Source organism: Diutina rugosa (genome assembly GCF_008704595.1).
Source record: "Diutina rugosa strain CBS 613 chromosome Unknown scaffold6_size315584, whole genome shotgun sequence".
NCBI lineage: Eukaryota > Fungi > Ascomycota > Pichiomycetes > Serinales > Debaryomycetaceae > Diutina > Diutina rugosa.
In genome coordinates this window covers 243,242-271,223 of record NW_022995116.1, presented here as the reverse complement: position 1 = coordinate 271,223, position 27,982 = coordinate 243,242, and the positions used below count along the sequence as shown (strand labels likewise).

At 51.9% G+C, this 27,982-nt stretch overlaps 14 protein-coding genes across 14 annotated transcripts; 6 read left to right on the top strand and 8 right to left on the bottom strand. All coding sequences in view use genetic code 12, as the record gives it.

Annotated features, from left to right (window-relative positions):
• Positions 1–391: 391 nt before the first annotated feature.
• DIURU_002306 (heat shock 9/12 family protein) lies at positions 392–940 on the top strand (the record flags this gene model as incomplete). The annotated part of the gene is made up of 1 exon (XM_034154943.1): positions 392–940. One exon carries the CDS (start codon positions 392–394, stop codon positions 938–940), a length of 549 nt encoding a protein of 182 aa, XP_034013000.1.
• An 83-nt stretch (positions 941–1,023) lies between these two features.
• On the bottom strand, positions 1,024–2,211 carry DIURU_002305 (uncharacterized protein; the record flags this gene model as incomplete). The annotated part of the gene is made up of 1 exon (XM_034154942.1): positions 1,024–2,211. One exon carries the CDS (start codon positions 2,209–2,211, stop codon positions 1,024–1,026), a length of 1,188 nt encoding a protein of 395 aa, XP_034012999.1.
• A 382-nt stretch (positions 2,212–2,593) lies between these two features.
• Positions 2,594–5,032, bottom strand: RAD54 (DNA-dependent ATPase; the record flags this gene model as incomplete). The annotated part of the gene is made up of 1 exon (XM_034154941.1): positions 2,594–5,032. One exon carries the CDS (start codon positions 5,030–5,032, stop codon positions 2,594–2,596), a length of 2,439 nt encoding a protein of 812 aa, XP_034012998.1.
• Positions 5,033–6,522: 1,490 nt separating this feature from the next.
• Positions 6,523–8,598, top strand: DIURU_002303 (sodium:solute symporter family protein; the record flags this gene model as incomplete). Its single annotated transcript, XM_034154940.1, has 1 exon — positions 6,523–8,598. The coding sequence occupies one exon, from the start codon at positions 6,523–6,525 to the stop codon at positions 8,596–8,598; it is 2,076 nt and encodes a 691-aa protein (XP_034012997.1).
• Positions 8,599–8,995: 397 nt separating this feature from the next.
• Positions 8,996–9,358, top strand: DIURU_002302 (uncharacterized protein; the record flags this gene model as incomplete). Its single annotated transcript, XM_034154939.1, has 1 exon — positions 8,996–9,358. One exon carries the CDS (start codon positions 8,996–8,998, stop codon positions 9,356–9,358), a length of 363 nt encoding a protein of 120 aa, XP_034012996.1.
• A 94-nt stretch (positions 9,359–9,452) lies between these two features.
• On the bottom strand, positions 9,453–9,827 carry DIURU_002301 (cytochrome b5-like heme/steroid binding domain-containing protein; the record flags this gene model as incomplete). The annotated part of the gene is made up of 1 exon (XM_034154938.1): positions 9,453–9,827. One exon carries the CDS (start codon positions 9,825–9,827, stop codon positions 9,453–9,455), a length of 375 nt encoding a protein of 124 aa, XP_034012995.1.
• A 428-nt stretch (positions 9,828–10,255) lies between these two features.
• DIURU_002300 (tRNA-specific adenosine deaminase) lies at positions 10,256–11,353 on the bottom strand (the record flags this gene model as incomplete). The annotated part of the gene is made up of 1 exon (XM_034154937.1): positions 10,256–11,353. One exon carries the CDS (start codon positions 11,351–11,353, stop codon positions 10,256–10,258), a length of 1,098 nt encoding a protein of 365 aa, XP_034012994.1.
• Positions 11,354–11,627: 274 nt separating this feature from the next.
• Positions 11,628–12,446, bottom strand: DIURU_002299 (uncharacterized protein; the record flags this gene model as incomplete). The annotated part of the gene is made up of 1 exon (XM_034154934.1): positions 11,628–12,446. The coding sequence occupies one exon, from the start codon at positions 12,444–12,446 to the stop codon at positions 11,628–11,630; it is 819 nt and encodes a 272-aa protein (XP_034012993.1).
• A 1,032-nt stretch (positions 12,447–13,478) lies between these two features.
• RRN3 (rDNA-binding RNA polymerase I transcriptional factor) lies at positions 13,479–15,176 on the top strand (the record flags this gene model as incomplete). Its single annotated transcript, XM_034154933.1, has 1 exon — positions 13,479–15,176. One exon carries the CDS (start codon positions 13,479–13,481, stop codon positions 15,174–15,176), a length of 1,698 nt encoding a protein of 565 aa, XP_034012992.1.
• Positions 15,177–15,289: 113 nt separating this feature from the next.
• On the bottom strand, positions 15,290–17,620 carry PHO91 (Pho91p; the record flags this gene model as incomplete). The annotated part of the gene is made up of 1 exon (XM_034154932.1): positions 15,290–17,620. One exon carries the CDS (start codon positions 17,618–17,620, stop codon positions 15,290–15,292), a length of 2,331 nt encoding a protein of 776 aa, XP_034012991.1.
• Positions 17,621–18,030: 410 nt separating this feature from the next.
• DIURU_002296 (uncharacterized protein) lies at positions 18,031–19,077 on the bottom strand (the record flags this gene model as incomplete). The annotated part of the gene is made up of 1 exon (XM_034154931.1): positions 18,031–19,077. The coding sequence occupies one exon, from the start codon at positions 19,075–19,077 to the stop codon at positions 18,031–18,033; it is 1,047 nt and encodes a 348-aa protein (XP_034012990.1).
• A 1,724-nt stretch (positions 19,078–20,801) lies between these two features.
• Positions 20,802–21,434, top strand: DIURU_002295 (uncharacterized protein; the record flags this gene model as incomplete). Its single annotated transcript, XM_034154930.1, has 1 exon — positions 20,802–21,434. The coding sequence occupies one exon, from the start codon at positions 20,802–20,804 to the stop codon at positions 21,432–21,434; it is 633 nt and encodes a 210-aa protein (XP_034012989.1).
• Positions 21,435–24,142: 2,708 nt separating this feature from the next.
• Positions 24,143–25,447, bottom strand: DIURU_002294 (tRNA dihydrouridine synthase; the record flags this gene model as incomplete). Its single annotated transcript, XM_034154929.1, has 1 exon — positions 24,143–25,447. One exon carries the CDS (start codon positions 25,445–25,447, stop codon positions 24,143–24,145), a length of 1,305 nt encoding a protein of 434 aa, XP_034012988.1.
• A 451-nt stretch (positions 25,448–25,898) lies between these two features.
• HIS7 (imidazoleglycerol-phosphate synthase) lies at positions 25,899–27,614 on the top strand (the record flags this gene model as incomplete). The annotated part of the gene is made up of 1 exon (XM_034154928.1): positions 25,899–27,614. The coding sequence occupies one exon, from the start codon at positions 25,899–25,901 to the stop codon at positions 27,612–27,614; it is 1,716 nt and encodes a 571-aa protein (XP_034012987.1).
• Positions 27,615–27,982: the final 368 nt, after the last annotated feature.

The following is a 27,982-nucleotide window of genomic DNA, read 5'->3' as shown; positions in this document are numbered from 1 at the left end:
ACACCGAGGCCACCACGGTTGCCAGGGCTAACCGTTTGGCGTTAGCATTTTTTTAGCCGTAAACGCCATTGTAGGGGCCCAGCCCCATCAGGCTCACGAGCCCGTCGTATCCTTATCACCCCATACACGGGACGATTCAATTGATTCCTAAAAACAGCGTTGCCAATTGGGATGTAATTACCACTATAATTAACATCTGATGTTGCCCCTCCGCCACACTAGGTTGCCGTGCGATCCTCGATTCGAGAAAATGACATGTACCGACGCCTCCCGAGCCGGCTGCAATTGAGCTAAAAAGGAAATGCCGGGGAATAGCAATCTTAGCCAGAGCACTATAAATTCACCACTTCACCCACCATTGCCACCTCTTCACTCTACACATCAATTAACCATGTCCGACTCCCTCAGAAAGCCCGTCTCCGAAAAGGTCAAGGAAGGCCTCACCCCTGACTCCACCAAGTCCGGCCCCGAAAAGGTCAAGGAAAACGTCACCGACAACTTGGACAAGGCGGCCAACGTGTTGACCCCTGACTCGTCGAAGTCGACCACCCAGAGACTCGCCGACAACACCCAGAACGCTATTGACAACGCTAAGACCGACGCCGAATCGGCCAAGGAAACCGCCAAGTCCGACTACCACCAGGCCAAGGCCGACCACCTCCAGAACGAAAAGACGTTCTCGGAAACCGTGTCGGAATACGTCGAAGCCGGCAAGAAGGAACTTGAGAATGCTGCCAACTACATCTCGGAAGCGTTGTCGGGTGCCGAAGCTGACGCTAAGGCTGGTGCCGAAAAGGCTGAAAAGAACTTTGAGCAGACTAAGCTGGAACTCAGCTCTGACATCAACAAGAAGAAGGCGGAACACGACTCCACCTTGTCTGGTAAGGCCGAGCACACCGCCAACGCTGCTAAGGACAAGGTTGACGCTAAGACCGCTTAAATAGTGTTTTAAGTAAATGGTAATGAAATCGTTAATATTTTGATGGATGGTGATCGTAAACTCGTAACAGTGGGTGCCAAAGTCTATATACAGAGGATGTTGGCCGCGGTTTTTAGTTGGGGGTAGTGGTAGTAGAGTGTCTTGGGAATACGGGTGGGGGCACTCAATTGGTTCGAATAACCCACTGCTTCGTCCACCCGGTCCTCGAATAAGTACTTCTTGATCACCTGCTGGTGGAAGCCAGCGGGGAGCGCCGTGTGGGGCGCCGCAGCTCTCCACAACTCGGTGATTTGGTCCAAGTACTCGAGGGGCATGTTTGTGGCCAATGTCGTCATTGTCGGCGGCGAAAGCGTGCGATCCCTGAGATAGAGGCGGCGTATCAATTGGAACGCCTCGCTCGGATGGCTCGGGGCCACGGCGGCGATAACGTAATTGACAAAAGAGGGGTGCGCCCCTTCCACCATCCCAAGCATCTTCGTAACCAACTGGTGGGGGTTGCTTGCTTCGGGTGAATCGGTCAAATATTTGGCTAGCATACCGATGAATTGGGGGAAATCAGCCACTTCTAGCCGACCATGGATCAATGGAGTGGATACCCCCACAACTTGGTACACGTTGTAGCTGTAGATCGGTAAATGGAGCGGCCACGACTCTTCGCCGAGGCTATCAGCTCGCACGATATCGTCGTCCAGCTCATCGAGTTCTGAGCCCTCCTGGATCAGTGCTCGGCGGTTGCGCACTCCTTGAGCCCCCACAGTGTGGATCCAGCGGTTCAAGCGGGCTCCCCCAGCTGCTGACGCTTGGTGGTATTTGAGTAACGTGTTCATATTCGCCACGGCTCGGTCAACAAGGTTCGCCTTAGCCATTGCTTCCACTAATAAGATGCGTAGCTGTTTATGGCAGTCACGCTGGAACACATAGGAGTAGTACCGCTTGAAATAGATCATTAGTCCGTTGACTCGGTCGTAATCGCCATGGTTAGCGAAAATCGTCGCCAAATGAATTAAGGATTGAGGATTAATCAAAAATGGAATCGATGACGGGTAGGGAGCAGTTAACGAAAGCGGATGACTTGTAGGACTGATGAGCTGGTGGTACACCATGATCGACCCCAAATGGTGACCATGAGAGCACACTTTGCTCAAGTATAGCAGCCACAACTGGTCGGGAAGGCGATGAGTGCCATCGATACCATGTAAGAGCGCGGTGGCAGCGGAGAGCCGGTCTTCCTCAAGCAAGTGGCGTAGGGCTCCGGGGACATTCGTAGGCATCCACAGCGGCAGCGACAGTGCCAGCGAAAACCGTCGCCCGCATCGTAGCCCGCATCGGAGCCTCCCCATCATGGTTGCAAAAATCGTTCGATCAGACGTGTGCGCGACATCGCCAATGTTGAACAGAGAGTGAAGGTGATACCTGGAAAATAAAACATTATGAAAATCTATTATTAGATTATGGAAAACAGATTGATAGAAACAATCAGAAAATTCAATCTAACCCTTGAAACTTGTCTCAAGTATCGTGTGATTTTTGAGTATTGCAAATATTTCGAACAAGGCGGACATCGACAGACTTAGTGAGACCGTTATTGGGTACAGTGAATATTGCGAAAAATGCTACCTACACCTCGTAAACATAAGGTCGTAAATATTAATGCTATGAAAGGTGACTGATATACTGGAAGGCAAACGTGACGTCGTCGTGTTGCAGTTCGTTACGCATGAGCAAGTCTTCGTTGTCAACCAACTCAGCGTTGCGGAAGTGGTTCCACGTCGTCTGGTCCCCGTATAACATTGCCGGCGCCTTGGTTTGTTGGCCGTCACCCGTGCACCGTGTGCATTTGTAAGTGTCATGAGTATCGCACACGGTGGTGTCGTTGTACTTAAATAACTCCCGCAAATTCTCACCCAGGAACAACCGTTCCACGTTCTCCTTTTCGTCGACAACACACGACGAAAGCAGCATCTTCATCAGCTGTCTCTGGAAAATCTTCTCCTCGATGGACCCGGTACCGATGAACCGGTAGATGAAGCAGTCCTTCTTCTGCCCGTCACGCCACACTCTCGCTAACGCTTGTTGATCCAGAGCAGGGTTCCAGTCAGGGTCCATCAAAATGAGCCGGTTGGCACCAATCAAATTGATACCGCACCCACCGGCCTTTGACGACAATAAGAACACGAACGAGTCGGCATCAGGGTCGTTGAAGGCGTCAACGATCTTCTGCCGCTTGTTGAGACCGAGGGTACCATCCAAGCGGTGGACTCGGTACAGGCGTTCCCGACACAACTTCTGGATGACGTCGAGGGTTTGGGTATAGTTGGAGATGATCACCACTCGGTCAGTAGTCTCGGTCTTCATCGTCCAGAGGAACCGCTCAAGCACGTGGAACTTACCACTGTAAATAGAATTCATCCCCACGTCTCGCTTCGGCTGATTGACGTAGTTCTCATCGAGAATATCCTCACAGCCATCGATATCTTCCGGAAGTCTCAAAAGGTCAGGGTGGGTAACAAGCTTCTTGAGCATACCAATCACCTTAAGCGGCTGCGACCCCGTCCCCTTTAAAAGCTTCTTCACCGAAGGCAGGGTGACGAAGTGTTGGTATAAGCGCTTTTGCATCGGTGCTTGGTCAATGAACACGACATACTCGTACTTGATGGGCAAGTACTTGCTCAAAATGTCGTTAGTACGACGGATGATAAATTTGTTCACCATACCCAACAACTCAGCCAACTTAGCGTCACCCTTAGCCTTTTCTTCATCGGTGGCCAACCCGTCACGACCCCGCAAAATGGTGTTTTCGAAATTCTTGCGGAACTCTTGACGAGTACCTAAGTAGCCAGGGTTGGCGAAATTCAACAACGAGAAGTACTCCAGCAAATCGTTCTGGATGGGGGTACCCAGCAAGATGACCCGCCGCAGACACTTGAGCGAGTTTAACGCTGTGAATGTGAGCGAGTCACCGTTCTTCAATCGGTGACCTTCGTCAGCCAACATCAACCCCACCTCTGTACCCGCCAACTTGTCGACGTTACGTCGAAGGGTTTCATAACTGACGATCAATACGGGACGGACAATGTTACGCCCGTGAGCCGTGGCCCATTGCACAAGCTGACCTTCCAAGTCCTTATTACCGGAACCACCGTCAACGGCGAACGGAGTGAGGACCCCTTCACCTAACCACTTAACGATCTCATTGGCCCAGTTACGCACCAAAGACGACGGGCACACGATGATACACTTGTCGATGGTTCTGCGGCCACGAGGACTCTGCTTCAACAACGTCCACATGAGAGTAATGCACTGGAGCGTCTTACCGAGCCCCATTTCGTCAGCCATGATGCACCCACGAGCGTTACGGTCAATGAGACCAGTGGTGCACCGGTATAAGAACTTGACCCCAGCGACTTGGTGAGGCCGTAAAATCTTGGCGAGCTTTGGGTCGATGACCACGGGTACATCGGGGAACTTCGCTGCTTGTTCTTCCGGCAGCATCTTCACTATACCAAGCATTTCGGCGAGTGACTTATGCTGTTTCTTAGGCCGTTTAGCGGGTGGTTCTTCATGGTCTTTTGGTGATTCAGGTGTAGGGGGAGTCGGGGTAGGGCTTCGACTAGGCGCGTCGGGGTTCTCATCCACGGTAGGGTCATATAACACGATGGCGAACTCCTGTGTCGGGTCATGTAATGGTCGGGGAGCAACAGCTATAGCTTTTCGTGTACCCAACGGTGGTGGTGGTTGGTAGGCGACTCCCTGATCGGCGTTTTTTAGCGGCACTTTGAACTTGCGCGTGAGTGGTAGCGGGTCTGTCAGCTGTGGACGGGCCACAAGCCCCAAACGCAGACCACGACGGACCTCTTCTTCGTCCTGGTCGCCGCCTATAGCCCCGTTTTCTCCGATTTCGGCGTAGTTGACCCGTTTGGTCCCCCGACGCGTGGTGGTGTTCAGACGCGTCTTATCGCTAAGAGGCACTCTAAACGGCTTAGAAAGACGCTGGGCGGCGTCGGTCACTTTCGGCGGTCGCTTGTCGATCGGCATCCCCGCCCCCGAGCCAAGGGGAGTGGTGAAACCAGTGAGCGGCTTGCGTTGTACCATTTTGGTGAGTGGTGCAAGTGTAGGATGTTATGGATAGTCACTGATAGCGCGCACCACTATTTGGGATTGATGGCTGGTTACGCAGCCCTGTGTGCATCACCGGACTAGGCCCGCGCAAACTTTGGCGAAAAGCAACTGCAGTGACGTCGTAAACGTTATCACCGCCCGCACTGTGCCCGCACTCAACCCCATACCGATTCATGGGACAAACGTGGGAGTTGCCGACAGTTACTGCGGACGAAGGGGACGGGGCGAGAGCACCGCGCTTAGCCAGTAAAGCCCGCCCTCGCCTAGGCTAATTGTGGTGGCGATTGACGTTTTTGACCTCGTTTACCGCCTGAGAGCTGAGCCTCTTTGCCAGTGACCACGAGGCTGTCACTGCGAACGGAACCCCGAACTATAGTTTGTCACCACCCGTCCCCGCACCAAAGCGAGCAAAGGCAAGTGAGTTCTAGCCGCTGCAGTTGTGGCACACTACCTAACAAAGCTCTATTATGGCTAATTGTTTTCATTTTTCACATGGATTAACCCCGTTCACGTTTGTGTGCTTTTATCCCCCAAAAATCCCCTAACACGTGCCTTGGAGTGATTTGGGCGAGGGTGTTGTGATACCGTATTCCAACACCAACACCGCCATCTAATTGGATACGCAACCACTATGACTCCACGGCGTTTTCAAGGCACCGTTTCTGCAAGCTACCGAACCACAAAATCGTCGCCGTGGTCGTCTTTTGAAATGCAGACAATTTGGTTAATCCGGACGACAGCAAATCTAGTATTTTTTCTCTCGCCTCCGTTGACGTGCACTACTGAGCAGGATATATCAGAATTTCGCATTGTGAGCTTCGCTTCCGCCCTTGCCCCCTGGGCAATCAGCAAGTGTCGTATTGGCGGAATGACACTGCGTCGCCACCTAATTGGTTGCATAGGCGCTCGGATCGGTGCTGGCGAGCTTTGTACGTCCCCCTTGTTCTCTCTCTGCTTTCACCAACCAAACCACGGAAGAACTTCTCTTTCGCACCCACTGTTCTCGGCCTAGGAAGCAAACCCGTCGATAGCCGCTACCGGCCTCGTGTCTAAGGGGTGTCTGACACTAGCCATCGCCCGATAAGCCAGCTATTACCGCTCCGGTTCAGGGCCGGTATGAACAATAACCCTGTCGCGATCCTGGTCGCCACAAGTGTGGCTTGCCAATTTTTCAGATGAAAAAATAACCGAAAAACAAAGTTGGTCCAAAAAACATTCGAACACTATGGGCCCACTTTGCCAATGACTAACCCAATCGGATTTTCTCATCGTAGCTGAAACTGAGGTTTGGCCATTTATCTCTATCGGGGGCTGGGGGATTTTCAGCCTCTCGAGTCGGCATAAATTTAGTGTCGAGATTGCGTCTCCACAATTTGCAGCCACACCTGGTGGAAAATTTGATATATATTTCAAATGGTTTGAATCACCCGAACTCCCAAGGGAAACTCCTAGCGCAAAGAAGAATGGCCGACGATCAAGTGCAGCTTCTTTCCCAGGGTGTCGGGTACGGCATCCTTGTCGGTGTCGGTGGGGCGTTTGCCATTGGTATGATTCTCACCACCAAGTTTCTTTCCAAGTATCTTAACGAAGACCACCACCTGACGGAAACGTTCTCGGTGGCCAACAGAAACGTCGGGACTGCGCTTACAACGCTGGCGGTGTACTCGCTGTGGTCCTGGGCTACTGAACTTTTGTGGGTGCTGACTATGACTTATAACTATGGTATCCAAGCCTCGTACTACTACGGGGCTGGGCTTTCAATTCAGATTGCGGTGATGGCTCTCTTAGGGATTCACGCTAAGAAGAAGATCCCTAAGGCTCACACGTCGTTGGAAATTATATCGTTGCGCTACGGTAAAGTAGCCCACATGTTGTTCTTGTTCTTGTGTCTCGTCAATAACTTGTTGTCGTGTCTGGCAATGATTGTTGGTGCTGCTGGTGCCATTTCCATCATCGCTGGTAACTTACACATTGTCGCGTCGATGATGCTTATCCCGTTTGGGGTGCTTTTGTACACTGCCTTTGGCGGGCTTAAGGCGACCTTCCTCACTGACTTTGTCCACACGCTTATTCTTTTGATCGTGCTTGTCATTCTTAACACCACCGTGTTGTCGAGTGAGAAGATCGGTGGCTTGAATGGCTTGTACAACTTGTTGGTGGAACACGACGGCGACCGGTACGTTGAAGGTAACTACAAGGGCAGTTTCATTACCGGTAAGTCTAAGGGTTCGGTGCTTTTCGGGTTGATTCTTACTGGTGGTAACTTTGGCTTGTGTATCATGGACTCATCGTTCTGGCAAAAGACGTTCAGTGCCGACCAGAGACTGACCGTCCCCGCCTACTTGACGTCGGCGGTGCTTATCTTCAGTAACGTGTGGCCACTTGGTGCCATTATCGGTGGTGCTTCGTTGGTGCTTTCCAAGACGCCGCTGTGGCCCACTTACCCCCGTGAAATGACCACCTACGAGATCTCGTCGGGCTTCACCCTTCCTTACACCCTTAAGGCAGTGATGGGTAACGGTGGCTGTGGTGGTATTCTTCTCGTCATCTACTTGGCAGTCACTTCCACCGTGCTGGCTCAACTTATCTCGGTATCGCTGATTGTGTCGTTCGACATCTTCAAGAAGTACTTCAAGCCCCATGCTAACAACAAGCAGATGATCTGGGTGCTGCATGTCACCGTCATCATCTTTGGTCTCTTTGCCGCTGGTTTCTCGTGTATGCTTCACTACGTCGGTACCAACATGACATGGTTGGGTTACTTCTACCCGTTGATCATCTGTCCCGGTGTCATCCCCTTGATCTTCTCCATTACCTGGGATAAACAGCTGACGCTTGCCGTCATTGTCGCTCCCATCACCGGGTTGATCTTTGGGCTCACGGTGTGGACCACCTCTGCCTACGCCTTCTACGATGAAGTCAATGTCGACACCTTGGGTGAACAGCTCCCGTGTTTGTACGGGACGTTGACGGCGCTTTTCTTGCCTGCCATCGTGCTGATCACCATCAGTTTGATCCAAAACCAGAAGTTCGACTGGCAGGTGTTGCAGAACGCCGACTTGACGATCAGAGACCACAACGCCCCCGAACACTCCGACTCGAACCTGCTCAACGAAGACAAGCACGACCTTGCTGAGGAAACCGTCGAGCTCAACTCGCAACAGGCCGATGAGAGACTGTTGGACTTCTGGATCAAGGTAGCCACTGGTGCGACGATCTTCATTCTCTTGGTGACGTGGGTGTTGTGGCCGATGCCATTGTACCGGGACTGGATCTTCACTGGCGCCTACTTCAAAGGGTACGTCACCGTGGGGCTCATCTGGTTGTACGTGACGTTGCTCGTCGTCGGTATCTACCCGTTGTGGGTGGGGCGCAAGGCGTTCATGATTATTGCCCGCGGTATCATTCGTGATTTCAAGAACCGTAAAAACCCGATTGCGGATAAGACGGCGCCCGAGACTCCCGTCGAGGTGTCGCCAGAATACGTCGACCACGCCAGCGGGTCGTCGGAAAAGAACGAGATCACCAGTCTCAAGTAGACCTTGAGCGGTATTGTATTAATAGTAATGTGACAATATTTGATAGTTCACGAGTAGTAAGGTTCAATTAGCTAGACCATGGCGTCGGTGGTGTAAGAGACCTCTCGCTATCTAGATCGCAGCTTATCAGACCCATTGTTGAATTTTCTTCAAATACACATAGTTTTGCCAAAGGTCTTCTTCAAACACTAGCCACAGTTTTCCTACGATTTTGAATATCATGGTCTAGTTCAAACCTTTGTTAGTCAGAGTTTATTTGCAGCCGCGTTCACGCCGTGGCGACACGTGACCTGTCGTATAGGCGCAGTTGTTTGTGGCAATCGCCTGGGGCCTGCGCACAAGCCTACCCAACGCTTATACGATCCGTGTGAAAAAAAACCTTGCTTCAACCTTAGAGATGTCTGCCATCAAAGAATACACCGCCGACGAGGTCGCCGAACACAACTCCGTCGACGACTTGTGGGTCATCTACAACGGCGAGGTCTACGACGTCACCAAGTACGTCGACGAACACCCCGGTGGGGAAGAAGTGATCGTCGACGTGGCTGGGGGCGATGCTACTGAGGCTTTCGATGATATTGGCCACTCTGACGAGGCCCGGGAAGTGTTGGCGCTGCTTAAGATCGGTAAGCTCCAAGGCGGCAGCATTAGAACTGTCGAGACGAAGGTGAAGGGCCAGCTGACGCTGCTGGGGGTGCCGGTGCCGCTTGTGGTGGCGGCGTTGGTGGCGTTGGGCGCCGCCTACTACTTTTTGGTTTAGTTTATGATGATACAGGGATTAATATAGACACCTCTTATGGCTGATGAAAAAATATCGTGAGCATTCGTGAGTTCTATAACACGACCACTTGCACTTAGAAGTAGCCGTTTTGCTTCAAGTAGTAGGCGAGGACGGCGACAATCACCAAACCAACACCAGCCAAGAAACCCGAGCTGGACCCGGTGTCTTCCAGCACCCTCAGCTGGGCGGTCTCGATCTTCTTGACGGTGCCGCCTTGCAACGTCCCAATCTTCAAGGGGATCATAATTTCGTGGGCTTCATCGGAGTGGCCAATGTCGTCAAAGGCTTCGGTGGCATCGGTACCGGCCACGTCAGCGAGCACTTCTTCCCCACCAGGGTGTTCGTCGGCAAACTTGGACACGTCGTACACTTCACCGTTGTAGATCATCCAGTAGTCGCCTTGCTTGTTGTGCTTGGCCACTTCGGCCGCAGAGATTTCCTTCAGCATCGTTTGGGGTTAATTGAAAAAGTTTCGGGTGGCCAAAGCTTAATACGGCCGAGGCGTCGTGTCTGTATATAAACAGGGGTGCCAACAAATTCACATGAAGACCCCGCCGCAGCTCCGATATGTGCGAATTTCTGCCACTCACGCTTTGGGCATATGTAACCTGGGGCGGCGACGCGCCGCGTACCCAGGCCCCCGGCAACTTACGGCGATTGACTCGCTACTGTTGGTAAGCCAGCGTCACCATGGCCCGTAGTGAGCGGTCCAGGATTCTGTTCGACTTGTAGATATCTCCGTGCCGCGTCCCACGGGGGTGTGCTGGCAATCCGTAGGGGGCTAGCGTCGCACCACCTTTCCGGCTGTGTGCAGGATAATGCCAATTGTCCACTGCCAGGCGTTGGGACCCCATGTGAAGGTGCTTGATGGCGATATCACTTCATTGTCGCCAGTTTTGTGCCCATTAAGGGGAAATCGTCCGATCCGGTGCGTACCCACCGGCCCAATTGCTTCTGCACGTGAGCCTTAAGCCGTTGCCGTTCGATTTGGCTTTCCTTGAACTCACAGTAGTTTTGGGCTTTAGTGGGATTGTCTCGTGAAATTCTTTCTCCGTAGGTTTGCCACATCTGCCAGTTGCAAAATTTCGACTGGCCTTTCGGGTTCGGCGCCCGGTTTTTCTTGTAGCTGCCAAGTTTGACTCCGTGCACTAGCGTCTCGATGGGACCCCCCACCACCCCCACTACACCGTTGGCAGCCGCCACTTTATCGGGGTGTTTGCCGTAACTAAATTCACTATCGGTAGTCATCACTTTGATTCGGTGTCCGTCAATTCGATTGAAGCACCGGTCAAAGTCTTGCTCGACGTATTTTGACTCGGGTACCACCATCGCCTCGAGCCATATAGGCTCCACCACTGAGGACACCATTGAATTTATTACACCCAAAACTTGTTTCAAAGCAAGCTTATCCGAACACAGTTTCGATAACGATAACAACGAGTCGGCTCGACCGGGTTTGGTGCGGACTACACCCAATTCATCAAACTGAGCTCGTCCTCGCGCCACACCCCCAGTAGCGTCCTCAGACCTATCGTGGTCCTCACTGACTTTGCGTCGCTTCCAGGCCGGTTGGTCTTGAGCAATATAGCTCATCAGGGCATCGCCACAAGGGGGTTCGCTGATATATAGCTGTACCGAGTATTTCAGCTTAAACCGCCGTTTCCCTGCAATTTCACTAGCCTCAAAGTATTTGTCATCGTCGATATGCTTTAGAATCCACCAATTGAACGCTCGGAGAGCTAGCATCTCGGCGTGGTTGTCCATAACGATGGTACCATGGCTATAGTCGCGAGCCCGTTCGGGTACCACTTTGACCCCCGTAGCGAAGGTAATACACTCAGTATGGTTTTGGTCATCCACTAGACATACTCCCGCAAGTACCGTCCATTCCTGGTCGCCGTTGGAGCGTGTTTGGGGCTTTTGTCCGGGTTTTAGCTTGTCGAATTGAGCCACTACCGCCGCCGCTACCTCCATCGCGATGTCGCGAGTTAAGTCCGACACGGAAGGATATGGGTGTCAAACGAACATGAGCTGTCAAAATTGGTTGAAATCGTTTAGGTTCAATTTGATTAATATCATTACAGCTCAAGAATACTATTATAAAAGTGGTATAGGAGAGGGTTCTTTTTACGTATGGATGTCTCTTGATGTATTATCCGTATTTTAACCCCACAGTAAATCGAAGTACTATTTACTCGATGATGCCACAACCAATAGCTTCCATTTCGATGTAGTTTGAAGGCGTACCTCAGAATGACCCGAGTTGGTCGACCCACTGGCGGGATTGTTCGGACAAACGGTCGCTACCACCAGCGACACTAGCCTTCAACACATTCTGAGCAACCAGAGCCTTGAGTTTAAGGAGTACTGCCAACTCCTCGGTCAAAAGGGCCAATTCTGCTGCACACACGCTGGTGGTAGGGTCCGGTGCCGGCGCTCGTTTAAGGGCAGCAAGCTTATGAGAAAGGTAGACGATCTTGTTGTTTATCCTGACTCGCTTGGCGACGTCCTTTTCGTCTGCCGACATCCACGCCAAGATCTTCACCATCTGGTCGTAGATCAGCGCCACCAGCTGGGCCAAGTTCGCCAGGTGCGCCGTCAACAGCACCTCCGGCACGCTCCCCAGAGCCAGCTGGGAGTAGTCCTGGAACCTAGCGATGGTCTCCGTGGCAATACGCTCACTTTCGCTCGCCACCACCATCGTCTTTATCGGGTTCCCTTGGTAATACAGCGTGAACTTGTTGACAGCGGTGAACGTCGTCACCACAAGCGGCTGGTCGTACAGCGAGAACTGGTCGACGATATCGGTATTCACCGAGTCTCCAATGAAGTAGATACCGACAATGGAGTATTGGGGGAGCACGGTTTTGAACTGGGCGGCGCGTTTATGGAGAAACGCCTCGTCGAGCTTGCCGTGGGCCTCGGGGACCTCGAACAGCTGGTGGACTTCGACGGTCCCATCACACACGGTGCCGAGCATCACCCCGACCAGCAGAGGGATGTCTCGAGTGATGTGGTCGCCGATATTGTATAGCACCACCGCGTGGAGCTTGACGGTGTAGATCATGGCTAGTCAGTGCGAGTCGAGAGCAGTGATAATGTCTCAGTTATACCAACAAACACATGAAAATACGATTAGCAATAAACTTAGAATAAGAACTTGAAAGGAGTTTACTTTCATTCGGTAGTGATCTGATGCATTGGTGTCGTAAATCTCACTGAATGATGTCGATGATGGAGATTAGCCTATTTGGCCTGAATACACAACACCAAGGGATGCACTGAATAATGAGCCACAACTACAGGAAATTTTACGGCTAATGTAGCAATTCCTAAACTACCACGATCAACATTATGAAGTTACTAACATTAGTTTATAAAGGAAAAGGCCTAAGTGTGGCTATCATTTAGAAACTGATAATAGTACTCAGACACAAAACTTTATCGTTGCCACACACCGTATGAGGGTGTTTGTGGTATGGCATCGCTTTTGGCTTATGTGCACACCGGGGGCCGCGCAGGAGATTATGCGAAAAAAAAGGCGCCCCTCATCCCTCATCCCATCGCTAGTTTCGTTTGTCGTTTCAGAGCTGTGTCAATGATTGTACAGCCACGCCAACGAGACATCATCATGAGTGGGGATGCGCCGAGCGCCAAGCGTGCCCGGCACAGTGCCGGCCCTGCCGCCGAGTCTATCACTGAGTTTTCCGAGAAAATGTATGCTAGCATCGTCCAGCTGGCGTTGGACGCCCTTGACCAGGTAAGTTGCCACTGAGCGAGTATTTCCGAAAAGTGGTGGCGCCTGAGCCGTGCGAGGGTTACAGCGGGTATATTGGGAGAATAACGGGTATAACTAATCTCAGGGGGTCGGAGCGGGTAAATACTGAGAGTTTGTCTTGGGTAGGCAACGTGCACAGTGACAGGTATATGGGTAACTGGGGGAGGATCAACAAATCATCGCACAGCCAATGTCCCGTGTCCTCGTGCCACACACCACTTTAGCAAATTGAAACTTGAAGTTTTATGTCAAACGATATACTAACAATTTTAGGGAGACAAGACCCCCGTGGCCCTGCTTACCGCCAAAATCGATAAGCCGATGCTGCTGCTGGAGGCGCTCTCGCCGGCAAATTTCACCGTCATTCTCAACGGGTTGGGCCAGCGCGTGGCCAAGCTCGACGGGCGCGGTGCCCAGGACCTTATCAACGCCATTTTGCGCTACTCGTGGCTGAAGCCCGACCTCAGAAAGCACACCGAGTTCATGTCCGCCTACGCCCAGTTCTTGGTGGTGTTGGTGTCGCTGTTCCCCAAATACATGCAAAGCATCACCAAGAAGCTCTTCTCCGAGTTTTGTGACGTCAACCCTGAAGAAGGGCAACACCACCACTACGTGCTTCGCCGTCTCATCCAGTACGTTCCCACATCTATTAGTACGATACCACAAACCATGCGCCGGAGCTATCCGCACCACTTAAGTTCTTCGCCCAAGGAATTGGTCAACTACGCCTCTAACCTTTTGGCCATCGTCGCCTACTGTCCCGAGCTCCAGTACGACGCCTGGAGACTTGTATATGAGCTGTGCATCAAGCTTGACGTCGAGCTCCAAAACGAGTTGGACGATCTTGATGATGAAGAGATCGACGAAGTGCTTAACCCCGAGATCGACAGTGACGACGATGACGACGTTGACGACCTGGTCATCCGTAAAGGCGACGATGACGACCAAAACGAAGATGATGAAGATGATGCTGCCGACGCCGATGACGCTGATGCCGACGCCGACGACGGCAGCGATGAAGAAGAAGGTGAAGGTGATGATGACGGCGAAGAGTATGTCATCGATGACGTCGACAGCGCTGCCAATATTCGTAAGCTCTCGGCGAAATTAGACGGAGTGCTCCACCACATGTTGACCACCACCCAACTGAAATTCACCGTGGAAGAGATCAATAATGGAACCGGTATCAAACTTTTCCAGACGATCACTTTGCTCTTCCGCCTGCACGTGCTCCCTACGCACTTCACTAAGCTGATCCAGTTTCTCGTCTTCTACATTTCGCAGCACCAGCCGGAGCTCGCCGAGCTGTTTTTGGTGTTGCTCATCGAAGTGGCTCTCTCTCCGCAGGAGAACATTGAGCTGAGACTTAAGGCGATTCAGTACTTGTCGCTGTACTTGGCTCGTGCCCGCAACGTCTCGCGCGAGCAGGTGATCTCTGTCGTGCTGTACTTGGTGGAGTGGTTGAACAAGTACATCGACGAAAGGGAGAGCGAGGTGGGCGCAGACGGCATCAAAGGCGGTATGGAACGGTTCAAGTTGTTCTACGCTGCCTTACAGGCATTATTCTACATCTTCTGCTTCCGCTACAAAGAATTATACCGCCAGGCTGACGCTGGTGGCAAGACCGCCAACGACTCGATCTGGGAGTGTGATCTCGACAAGTTCTTCACCAGAGTAATTGTCACCAAGTTCAACCCGCTCAAGTACTGCGACGAGACGGTGGTGGCGATTTTCGCCAAGTTGGCGACCAAGCTCAATGTGTGCTACTGCTACACCATCATCGAGCACAACAAGCGCGAGCGCTTGCTCCAGACCAACGGGGAAAAGGCTCTCCCCAGCGCTGTGGGTAACTTCCTGCGGAAACAGGAGTTCTTGGACTTGGAAGCCTACTTCCCTTTCGACCCGCTCGTGCTTCCGGAACTGAAGGAAGTCATCAACAAGTGGTACGTCGAATGGCTGGAGGTGAACCCCCAAGAGGAAGAAGACGACGACGACGGTGATCTGAGCGACAGCAGCTGAAAAGTCACCAAAAATTTTGCATGGTACTGGGAAAAATTCTAACATAATTTGCTTTAGGGAGAGGTTATTAATTAGGAATATAAGGTTTAAATCGATTACTGTATATATATGGTCTAAAAGTGGATCAACTTCATCGTGGCGTAGCCGACGGTGACGATGATACCGTAAGCGATAAGAGACAGAGGCACCCCTCTCGTGATGAACGTCCCCACCGTCAAATAAGGCTTGCCGAACTCGTCGGTCATGCAGATGGCGGTGACGTTGGGGAACCCTGAAGTGGGTAAACCCATAGCGGCCGAACACAACAACGCCGCAGCCATGATCAACAATCTCGGGTGAGGTTCGGGCAATTCGTTACCGATCTCGCTGACCAAAGGAATGACGATAAGGGCAGCGACGGTGTGAGACACAAATGTGGCCATGATCAAGATCAAGAGACCAAAGGTGAGGGTGACGGCAAATAAGCTGAACCCTTCCACTTGGCGTTGAATACCTTCAGCGATGGTGGCTAACAATCCCAGCGACGCTACCGCTTTACCGAGAGCGGTACCACCCATAGCAAGCACCACAATGTTCCAGGGGTAGTTGTTGAAGTCTTCGGTGGTCAACAATCCCAGACCAAAGAGTAGGATCATCGGAATTAAGGAGATGATCCCCATCTCCCCGAATACCCCGGTAAGCTTTGACGCTACACACCAAAGAGCGATGGTGCCGATAGTGATAAACGTAATGAACCACTGAGTACCAGTAAACTTCTCGTCTATGACTCTAATGGGGACAATACGAGTGTTGCGACTGCGGCAGTCAAACGTGACGAGGAGGAGGAACCAAATAAGCACCACCAGCAAAAGACACACCGGAAGTGCCACCACGAACCACTGGCCCCACAGCGGAGGAGGGTCCATGGCACCGATAGCGACGATATTTTGCGGGGAAGCGATTGGAGACGCCATCCCACCGACGTTCAGGGCAAGTGCAATACCCAAAATAAGAGCCTTAATAAACTGAGACTCTTTAGGTAAAGTGCGGAGAAGCGGCTGGATAAGTGAGAAGCAAAGTACGGGGGCAGCGACATTCAGCACCCACATCAGGGCAAATAATGCTACTGACATTACCGTCAACAACACGGCGGGCGGTCTCGTACCTGCTTTCGATAAGATCCAAGTTGAGAGGAGCTTGGCGATGTGGTACTTGGAAAGCGCCGCTGCCAAAGTGAACCCACCAAGAAGCAAGAGGATCACTGAGTTCCACTGCAGGCCCAAGATGAACTTTGACGCTTCGGGTCCGTCCATGAGCAGCCCGTCATCGTTTTTGAGTACCTTTAAATTGACGATGAGCATGGGCACAAGAAGTGAAGTGCAGAATAACGGAATTGCTTCCGTAGCCCAAAGGAGCGAAGCACACACCAAAAGGGCAAAGCAGTGGGCTTGGGCGGTATCCTTAAACGGTGACCATACTAGGAGTATCGCGGTGATGGCAGCAATGACCGACACCTTGATGATGCGCAGCCCCAACTGGAGCGACAGGCTCAGCTCCTTTTCCGCTGGTTTCCCCGCGGCTTCGGCCTTTCTTTCAATGCCAATCATGTCTCTCCACACGGTATTACGTTCCCACACCACGTGCTCTCGCAAGTGCACCGAGAGCTCCAGGCGGGCCTGGTCCTTGGGTTGAGCACAGATGTCGGCGTACATCCCCACCACTTCATCAATTTTCTCGTTGAGCTGAGCGATGGTGGTAGGATTGAACACGTAGGTGCGGTCGCCAAGGCTGCTAAGGTACTCGTCTTTGATCAGAGTATTGAGCGACTTGTCGAATTTTTTCAACGCTTTTTTGAACCCGGTCTCGTTAAGCTCAATATACAGCTTAAGCTCCAGGAGAGTGGTGAACATGCCGATGATACGTTTACGCAAAATCACTCGGGTCTCAGCTAAGTGGGCAATGTGGGGTAACAGCGTCAGCGTATTGGCAGCACGCTGGCCGTCCTCCAGAAGCTGGGATCCCATCAGAGCACGTCGGAGAGCAGCGTCGGAAGCGGAACCAGGCTCATCCTCAGGGTAATCAGTAATATTATCGGTATCACCACCGTCAGTAGCGCTCAGATGGGTCACATATTGGAATAATGAGTTTTTGCGGTTGCCGGCGGCGGAAGAGGCCACCTCGCGCTCGTATTCCTGGACATCAGCCTCCAACTCGTCCACTTGAAGATGGGCAATTTCTTCTTGCTTTTTGTAGAAGGTATTGATCTTGGAACACTCAGCATCAAGCGCCGCTATGAACACCGCCGAGGGGTCACCTTGGTGCAGCGAGAGGAGCCGTTCCTGGTCGCCCGTGCGCAACAGCTCCAGCTGGAGCCGGTATATGAGCTTTTTGAGCGTCAGGTAGGCGATGTACTTGTTCAGCCATTCCGGGACGGCGTTGAACTGGAGCGAGTGGGAGAACTTCATCTACACTGGGCCGACGACTACCAATCTGCGATTTCTCCGTCAGCGCGCGACCCTCCCCCGTGGCAAGATCAGGGATTAAGATTTGGGATTAGAAGCTACATAATTAAAGGATTTGGTCTCATTTATTAGTTCAGTAGTACGATCGTTACACAAGGTTTCACATATAATAGTCATATTGAAGTTAGATGGGTATCACAGATAGAGAAGCGGGTCGAGATGGTCGTAGACGTTGAGGTCACGTGTTCGCAACTCGCTGTTAGTTGGAGTTAGCAGGTGGAGAAGAAAAGTAAGCGAGAGAGGGACAGAGTTCGCAGCCATGGTTATCGCATTGCAGTTGAGAAAAAAATGAGGTGAGAAAACAAAGACGAGAGTGCGACCGGAAACGGGCCGGAATTTTGGCCATGGCCAGTTCAATCGTATTTGCGGTGGGAAATGCCTTCGTCTCTGAGCGATTGGCGGAACTTGGGTCGGTCAAGCTTGAGTCCTTCGAAGTTCAATTCCAACACATCAATAACCTCTTCAACATCCATCCGTTCACACTGTTGTTGTCTCTTCATTTCCCAGTATTCGGAGAGAAATTGGTAGTATTTGTCACCCGCCAGCAGCTGACGAATGAGTCGTGAATCAATGATCACTTTGTCGTTAGGGGTAGCCCTGAAGAAGTCAGATTTCCAACCACGGGGTTTGTCGAAGGTTCTCACCCACTCTGTGAGATAAGGAATTCTCAACTCTCCCAGCTGCTTCCACTCCCGCACCCATCTCTGAGCCGCGGGGATGGTAACACCTGCTTCCCGAGCAGCTTTGGAAGCATTCTTTTTCTCCATTTTGAAGTAGATCGTGAAGAAGCGGTCGACATCGGCGTTGGTGTGTTTCGCTGGCGAGCGCCGGTAAACCACGTCGTCATCCGAGTCAGTTGACGACGACGACATTTCGTCCTGGCTGGGGGTTTTGTCTTGAGTAGTCTGACCATCGTCGACAGACTTTTGGGGCCCCTCGTTAGTAGAGTCGTCAGCGTCAGTCAGCTTGGGGGCGTCGTCAATGATGAGGTCGAGCTCTTTGTCAGCTGGTTTGCCAGTCTTTTCATCACTAGCCTCGTTGGAATTCTTTGTACCAGCCTTTTTGGAAGCTTTCTTCTTAGCTTTTCTGATGACTGGTTCAATCGGGTCCTTGTTGCCAGCTTCAGCATCCTTGCTAATAGGCCCATCAAGAATTTTTTCGGCTTTGTCAACGACTCCTTTGCGTTCGTCGCTCCACGATTGGCGACGCTCCTTGTCGTCAGCCGATTTCGGCTTGACCGTTCCGGAACGAAGCACTCGTTGTGGTTGGTCACTTACGTTGTTCTTCCCAGAACGAAGCACTCGACGTGGTTGGTCGTCGACATCGTTGTTAATCTTCTTAACAACAGGGGTTCCTTTTTTGTTACCCGCTTTTGTCGACTTTAAGTTCGTCTTTTGCATCTTGGTGGACCACCAATTTGAGGACGAACCAAGGGGTTTTTATAATAAAAGGGGATGACCGTGTACAGGAGGAGGGATTGTATAGAAGACCAAGTTGTATAGAGGAATGGATTGTACAGGAGGAGCCACTGACTATGTACAGTTTCCCGAGGGTGGTTGTACAGCTGGTCCGGTGTTGAAGACGCAGCGAACATTTACAAAGGGATAAGCCTGTGTAGGCCAGGAAGACTGTATATACTGTGTATAAGTGAATTTATTGAGGGAATCGTAAATTCCAAGATGCTTATTTGGCGTGGTCTTGTAAATATTTGTTGTCGTGAATGTCTGGGGTAGCATTTAGTTGATGTTTATACGTCGATTATCGATGTCCACGATTTCGGGTTTATCAGTTTCGGGTTAAATCCGGATTTCGCACTCACACTACCTCCTCAGCCAGAAATTCTAGTGCGAAACCAAGGGAAAGCCAATGCGACGACAAGCAATCTGCTAGTAGTGGTCATCAATCACCGCAAACAGACCAGAAAAAAAAAAAGCCCTTAGTTTACAGCTGATGGCGTCATACATCAAATAGTACACGCGACACACATTGTATTTTCCAAGCGATGAATGACCCGATTACCCTCATTCTTTTTTCTCACTGTGGCAGGCGTAGCCGTGTGGACCACGATGACGAAAGACGGCAAGCTTCTCTGCCACGCAACCCACGCAAACGTCGTCGTTTAGGGTGCCCACCAGCGTCCTGCCACCTCGCGTCATTGGGCTTCCGCAAGGCTGTTCTGCAAGTGGTGGAGATAAACGACCAAGGCACCCAGGCACCAGGGGGAAGCTGCCCCCGAGCCAGCCATGTCGTGTGAGGAAAAACAGCTGCGGGGGTAGCTATACAAGGGGGTTACGTAGATGGATTGATCTAATTAGTGTAGTATTTTAGTAATTCTATACTATGTGTATTTTTAGGCGTCGCCTACGCTTTTTTGGCGGATTGGGGGAGCCACCGTACACCACGTTGGCGTCATCACCGTAGTCGGCACTTTCATCAGTGGACCAGCATTACATGCCATGCGCGCGCCGCTCCTGCATACGTCGCCTTGCCTCTTTATGGTTCTCAACCCAGCGCTCGCAACTAGGTGTCGACAAAAACCTTAGCAGCCACTCATTCCCCAAAGTGTCTGGGGAATGAGCCTTGCTCGTCACGCCCAAACGCGACCACACGCCACAACCACGCCCTCTACGGTGGTGGTTGCTGGCTACAACCTTTTGAAGAATGGCGTGTTGAGTGGCGCCAGCTCATGCGGGATCAGCTACCTCCACAATGGGCGTTGTGATGCTCGCGGTTGTGTTGTCGACCTTATCATGCTTTCTTTTTTCCCTCTCAATTTATTAGGCAGCCCCCCTACTGGTGAGGACATATATAAACAATAGGCCGCGGCTCCCATACAAAACCCCTTAACGTGTCGTGTCTCCCCCCGCACAGCTTTTTCGGAGTTGCTAATAACTGGCAAATCATACCTAAGCCTATATATAGGTTATCTCCCTCAAAGCACTTCCCCTACCCCTTGTTCCTCCATCGGCGGCAATTTGTGATTTTTTCCCTCGAGGTCACCCCACCATTTCTCGATTGGCTCGTGCTCGCCCCGCCTAGCGACGCCGACATCTTTGTGCGTATATTACCTGCACGTACTTATTTAACTACCACGGCACCCCCCACAGGTCAGAATTAGCCTTTTATGGTGTTTTCCAAGTTCAAGGCGAACATCGTCGACGAGCACAACGGCTCCGGCCTCATCCTGAAGCGCACGCGGGTGGTATCTGCCAGAGGTGGTGCCCTGCGAACGGCGTCGCCTGAGGCCCCGCGCTATCTCGACCACCACGCGGCGCCGCCGGCAGCGGTGCGGACCCAGTCGCAGCAGCTATACTCCCAGCCTCACCACCACCACCCTCCAGGTCTGTGGATCGACCCCAGGGCCCTGGCCCAGCGCAGCACCCCTCCCAGGGCCCTGGCCCAGCGCAGCACCCCTCCCAGCTCGCTGGCGGCGCTGCTGGTGTTCTCCAACCCAGCACCGGCAAGACGGCCGCTGGTGACCTACCGCCACCTGGCGCCGTCGGTGAAGGTGGCGCTGTCGGAACTGTCGCTGCCAGTGTCGGAACACCTGGCGGAGGCGATCTTCGACCTGGCGCCGCCGCGGAAGTCGCTCCTCAAGCGTCTCAACTCCCAGAAACAGCGCAAACCTAAAGCCCCACGCACCGCGATGGAGTGGGCAGGACTCCCTCCGAGAGAGACCCTCCCGCCGCGGGTGGTGTCGCTGATGGGCGACGACGACGACGACTTGCCATTGTGTGGTCCCTGGACCGGGCGTTAGTCCGGTTTTCCGACGGCATTGTACATAAGCATTGATTGTTTTTTTTTTTCCAATTATTGACGGCGGCCGATGGCGCTGGCCCCCCGGGCGCCATCGCCCTATTGTCACGACGCACCTTCCGGACTCTGCGCCGAGAGTACCCGCAGCATCTTGCGTGTGCGTGTGGTATCAGCATCAGCATAATGAGGAGCAGCATCGCCCGCCCCGCTTTTGTTTCGACATCCGTGTGGCTGGACCCACCTTTTTTACCTACTCATTTTTGTTCAACCCCCTCCAATTCACAAAGAAAAGACACGCTCGAATTATCAATACACGCACACTATTATCACACTTTTTTTTTCATTATCTCTGCTCGCTATCAATTTACGCACTTCGTATGCTGAGCGACATGACGTCTAGACACTACACTAAACTCTACGCACACTTCACGCGCCACCCCTCGTTTGTTTAGACGTTTACGGGATACGGTTAACTGTGCTGGGCCAGCCACTTTTCCTCTTCCCTTCATTAGCAAATCAGCTTTCAATTCCAGTGTCAGGCGAATTCTGTCCATCGCGGCGATCGTTTTTTTTCTCCAAGCGATGTTTATTTTTCACTCGTTCTTTTTTTTTTAATTTTTCAGTTGGTGACACTGTGGCGTCCGGCCAAGACTACGGGATTGAGCGAAATTTTTCACTCCACAATGACGGCACGCCCCTCTCTCAAAACCCACCAAACCCGAGTTGACCCGATGTGGGTGGGATGATGGAAACGGATCGAAAGATCGGGGGTGTTTTCGGCTCCGCCTCCTCACCGTCACATAGGATTCCCATTGACGACGCGTAGTTCTCAATACACACCCATATAATATCAATGGTCTCGAGCGGTGTGTGCGCGCGAGAGTGCGTAATGGTCCCGCGGCCTATTGATGTAGACATTAGGGTCGCATTAATGGTATTGTCTGCCACCACGCAATAATTGCCACTATTGTGGTCGTGGGTGCCAACTCCGGTGGGGGGTAACCGGGGGTGTGCGCCTTGCCAGCTAAATCACGCGCCCAGCACCGGGGCGGGGGGCGTGTGGACCATGGCCCCAAATCTCGCATACGAGACTCGCATTGACGAGGGGGATGAGGGGATGGGCTCTCGAAGGAGACAGGTGGAGACGAGGACGCGACGCGTTCGGGTGGGGTTTTGGTTGGGTGTTACGACCAGCTGCCGCTGCCCAAATGGACCAACACTGCTTCCCCGCTTGATGCTGCTACCACAGGCAGTGCGTGTGTGGCGACTACATGCCTCGATTAAGCTTTTCGCTTGGAAGATTATTTCGCACCATTCGCCCCATCGACCACCTGGGCCGAGGCCTGGCAGCGGCGATGCGAAGAGGTCACCCAACAAAGAGCTAAACGATGCACCACCGACACGGCGGCTGAGTCATTGGGGGGGTTGACGTCCCGCCCGAGGGCGTGCTCGGCGTCGTATAGGCTTCATTGATGGGGGGTTAGACCGCCTACCACGAATTATTTTTGACGTGGCCCGTGCCCCCCTTGCAGAGCGGTAGCGTTTTTTGGGTGAGGTGCTACAGCAAGCAAAACGCTTTGACGAGCCACCGCCGACACTGCGAAGAACATATATAAGCACCCCTCGCCACAGCTGATTCTTCCTGCCTTAAACCAAAACTTATCAGACATGGGCGACGATTGGTACCTCGAAGGCATTTTGGAGTTGTCGGACAAGAAGAAGAAGAAGGGCCCCCGCACCCTGGACGGGCGGCCCGTGCCCATTCTCCCCTCACAAAAGAAGCGGTGACGGTGGCTGAGGCCGTCGTCGTCGCCGCGGAGTGTTTTTTTGGTGGTATTTTTCAGTTCACAAAGGAGCGATTGATTGGGGTGTGACTTGCTGCGTTTAACAACAGAGAGAGAGAAAAAAAAGAAGGATTTTTTAATAATGGGACTAGTGGCCTGGAGCCACAGAGATATATAGCGATTTTTCAAATAAATATACGAGCACAGTGTCTACAACGAACAACCCTAATACTATCGTTTGGTAGGTATTCTCCAGAGAACAATCGCTTGCCTAAGCGAGAACCATTATCGTTCGTTCGTGTTTAGAGCCACAGTGGGTGGTGCACCCCACATTCCCCCGTAAAACCTTTTCTCTGGTCATGTGCACCCATCAGCCTGACTCATGGCGTTCTGGAGCGTCCAGGGTCCACAGGTGGCGACAGGTCTGTCCCCCCACAACCCCCTCATGACGTCGATGTCATGACGTCGCCTCGATAGCGTGTTCTACCAATGGGGAATGGACATATTCCCAATAAACTTTTGTTCCCCTCTCCATAAGAAACTTCCAGTGCATCTGTCTGCTTCGGGTGGGTCCCAACAGCAACTGCCAACCAACTTACTCAGGAAAGCATCGTATATATATTATTGTCGGCTAATGCTAGCAATGATCCCGTTTCCTTTTCCACCGGATGGAGCTGCCTTTTAATCGGTGGTGGCCGCGGATATTATTATGGTTACTTCTCAATGCGGCAAAAAGTGCTTTGATTAAATACATGAAGAATCTATTTGTCGTGAGGGCGATGGCTGGTTGCGAGGTGGCCTGCTGCTTCCATGCCTCGTGGGAGGGAGAGCACTCGGCGACGATCGTGGTGCCTTGCGTCGATGCTGGGGGCCGGGGCTCACAAACCTATGGGTCGTGTGTATACCGATAAAATCATCATCCAGTTTAGGTTTGAGTAGTGGTCTCTTCAGCCTTCGCCTCAGCCTTAGTTTCCATAGTCGTGGCCTCAGTGGTGGCCTCAGTGGTGGCCTCTGGTTTTGTCTTCTTGGCAACGGGGGCGTCGGTTTCTTCAGCGGGACGCTTTTCGCCCGCCACTTTAAGCACTCGTGTATTTTGCTTTTCACCGTCGACGGTACGGAAATACGGCTGAGCCCGCCAGTAAGGCACGGTACGGTAGCTTCCGCCCCACAGCTGGACGGGACCCACCGTTATTTTATCTTCAGCCTTGTTTTCAGGATCCTCGTAGATCTTAGCCACTCTCAGCTCGACTTCGGCGACAATCTTCTCCCAATCGTCAAGAGAAGCGTGGACACTTGTCTGCCCGATCATCGGTCTCATATCGGGGTTCTTGACGAGGAACGCGTGGAGCAATTTGAAGAAATGGGCCTTCATCGCGTGGCGTGATGCTTCCAGCCCCTTGGGGATTACATCTTTGAGGATATCAAAGTATTCTCGTAAAAGCTTATCGACACGTGGGAACTGCTTGTCGATGTCGCTGTCTTTGGTCCAAAACACCCCTGGATTGTATAAGTTACCTTCAGCCAGCATCACTGCATCACAGCCAACTTCATCAGTGCAGCGAGCCAAGTCTTCAGGGTATAAGATGTTACCGTTAGCGAAGAACACTTGGTCCTTGGGCAAATTGTCCCGCAAATACTTTAAGATTTTCCAGTTGGCAAGCCCTGTTTGTTGTCCCTTCATGTCACGAGTACGCCCATGGATGGTGATGAATTGGGCTCCAGCCAGTAATACCATTTTCGCATACTCTAACAGCTTTTCCCAGTCGTCGTAAATGCGGATCTTAGCGGTCACGGGGACCTTCAAATGCTTGTGGAGAGTATTAATAAGCTTATACACAAGGTCCCAGTCCTCCATCAAAAACGCCCCGTATTTACCTTTCCGGGCGATCCCTTGAGGACACCCCAAATTGAGATCAACGGCATCGCAGTCGTTTTCCACGTACTGGGCGGCCTTAAGCAACGTATCGGGGTCATTAGCACAGAACTGGACGATCAAAGGTCTATCTCCCTTTTGGCCATCAAGCTCAGGGCACCACATCAGCCGGCGGTACTTTTCTTCGTTGGCAAAGAGACGAGCGTGGAACATCGGAGTATAGCAGAGATCGGCACCGTAGCGGCGAGAAAGAATGCGCCAGGCAAGTTCCGACTGGTCGACCATGGGAGCCACCACCGTCTTCGGCAGGCCCATCGCCTGGTAAAGGGCACGCCCCGTGAGCTTCTCCAACGTCATCGTGGGGAGGATGGGTGTGTCGATCGGCTTATCGCGCGCGATGCCCTCGATAAGCGTGGGGTCGTCAAAAGAAACATGAGTCAAAAAATACCTATAATTTACTTAGACATTCGAAAATTGGATCATCCAACTGAATCTAAAGTGATGTTGAGTCATATCTTCAAGTAGATCTATTATTTATCGATATATTGACGTTGCTGATGAATGAGATCTCCAGTATACAGTGATTTGAACGCTTCGAATCATAACATTAATCTAACCTGTTGAAACCAAAAGTAGACTTGAATTGCATTAGATACTTCTTTGCTAAGATAACATAAATCTCAATTTACCATTTGCTTGAGGGTTCCGTGGATCTTGGCTGTCACCACTGGCGCGTGAGTCACCTGAAAAATTGGTCCGAGTCAGCCTCACCACCCTTTATCACCTTTCTCCTCCTAACAACCACCATATGACGACGATTTATGTGGTAGACGTGGAACTGGGGAACCTCCAGTCGCTCGCCAACGCCATCGACCAAGTGGCCCCCGGCGCTAACGTCGTGTTCATCCGCAACGCCGCCGATTTCCAACAACACAATGCCAATATCGAGACCCTTTTGCTCCCAGGGGTCGGCAATTATGGTCACTTTGTCAAGCAAGTCACCGAGAGAGGCTTGGCTACGCCGGTGCTTGAATATATCGCCCTGGGCCGGCGCATCATGGGGATCTGTGTTGGGTTACAAGTGCTCATGAAGTTCTCGGAGGAGGCTCCCGGCCAACAAGGGTTGGGTCTCTTGGACATGAAGCTTGCCAAATTCACCACCGAAGACCCTATTTTCACTAAAGTGGGCCAAAAGAAGGCCGTCCCAGAAATTGGCTGGAACTCCGTGGCTCAATTTTCTGGTGATACCACTCACCTTTACGGGATTAATTCGAGCAACAAGTACTACTACGTCCACTCTTATGCGGCGATTGTTGACTCCCAGAAGGAACAGATTACTGCTGAAGAAGCTAACGGCTGGACTTTTGCTTTCACCAACTACGGTTCCGAAAGATTTGTGGCGGCGGTGGCTCGTAAAAACGTGTTTGCCACCCAGTTCCACCCGGAGAAGTCCGGTAAGGCTGGTTTGGCTGTGCTCAAAGCGTTTTTACAAGGACAACCTGATGCCCAGGGGGCTCCTCTGACGATGCTGTCGTCCGCTGCCACTGAAACTACCCTCTCCGGGTTGCTGCGGCGGATCATCGCCTGTCTTGATGTTAGACTGAACGACCAAGGCGATCTCGTCGTCACTAAAGGTGACCAGTACGACGTCAGAGAAAAAGACGATAATGCTAATGTGCGTAACTTAGGTAAGCCTGTGGAGCTTGCCACCCGCTACTATAACCAAGGGGCCGACGAAATCACGTTTTTGAACATCACTTCGTTCCGCAACGACCCGTTGAAGGACCAGCCGATGCTTGAAGTGCTTAAACAAGCGGCGAAGACGATCTTCGTTCCCTTGACTGTGGGTGGGGGCATTAAGGATTTGACTGAAGCTGACGGTACCGTTGTTCCTGCTCTGAAAGTGGCGGCGGCCTACTTCTTGGCCGGTGCCGATAAGGTACTGATTGGTCTGGACGCTGTTGCCATCGCCGAAGCCTGGTACGCTAATGGTAAACAGGGTACTGGTAAGTCGTCTATTGAAACGATTTCCGCCACTTTTGGTGTTCAAGCGGTGGTGATCTCCGTCGACCCTAAGCGGAAATACATCGCCGACCCGCTGCAAACCACCCAAGAAGTGATTAAGATCGAAGACCCTGCTCGTTACGGTCCTCAAGGTGAACGATACTGCTACTACCAAGTCACTTCCCAAGGTGGTCGTAAGACCCACGAAATGGGGGCGCTCGAACTTTGTGTCGCTTGCGAAGCGTTGGGAGCTGGTGAAATCCTCTTAAACTCCATCGACCACGACGGTACCAACCTGGGGTTCAACTTGGAGCTTTTGCACCAAGTCAAGAGCCGGGTGAGCATCCCCGTCATCGCGCTGAGTGGTGCCGGTAACCCTGGCCACTTCAAGCAAGTGTTTGACTTGGAGTGTGGCGTCGACGCCGCCTTGGGTGCCGGGTTGTTCCACCGGGGCGAATACACTGTTAACGACGTCAAGGCCCACTTGCGTGAACAAGGCATGGACGTTCGTTTAGAATGATCAAGTATCTTATAGACATAGAAGACTCGTCATCAACAAATAGATGATTATATTAATCGACCTAGCAAGGGAATCATCAGATTATCGTTTTTGTCGTTACCATCTGTGTGTCTCGTAATTTCTACTTGTAGACACATTTAGCGGTGGCTGAGGTGCTCAGCCTTGGAATGCTAAATTAAGCACAGCTTAGCACCAAACAGATTAACCATTACGTGGTTGTATTTTGTAAACATATGGATGCAATCAGTGTTTGTATCTTACTGCTTAGCCCACTAGGGTCTAGACCTTTTACCACCGATCCAAGAGCTCATCAATAGCCATTGTTGAGACGACCTTAAACAATAGCCTCACCACCCACTCGTGTGAGA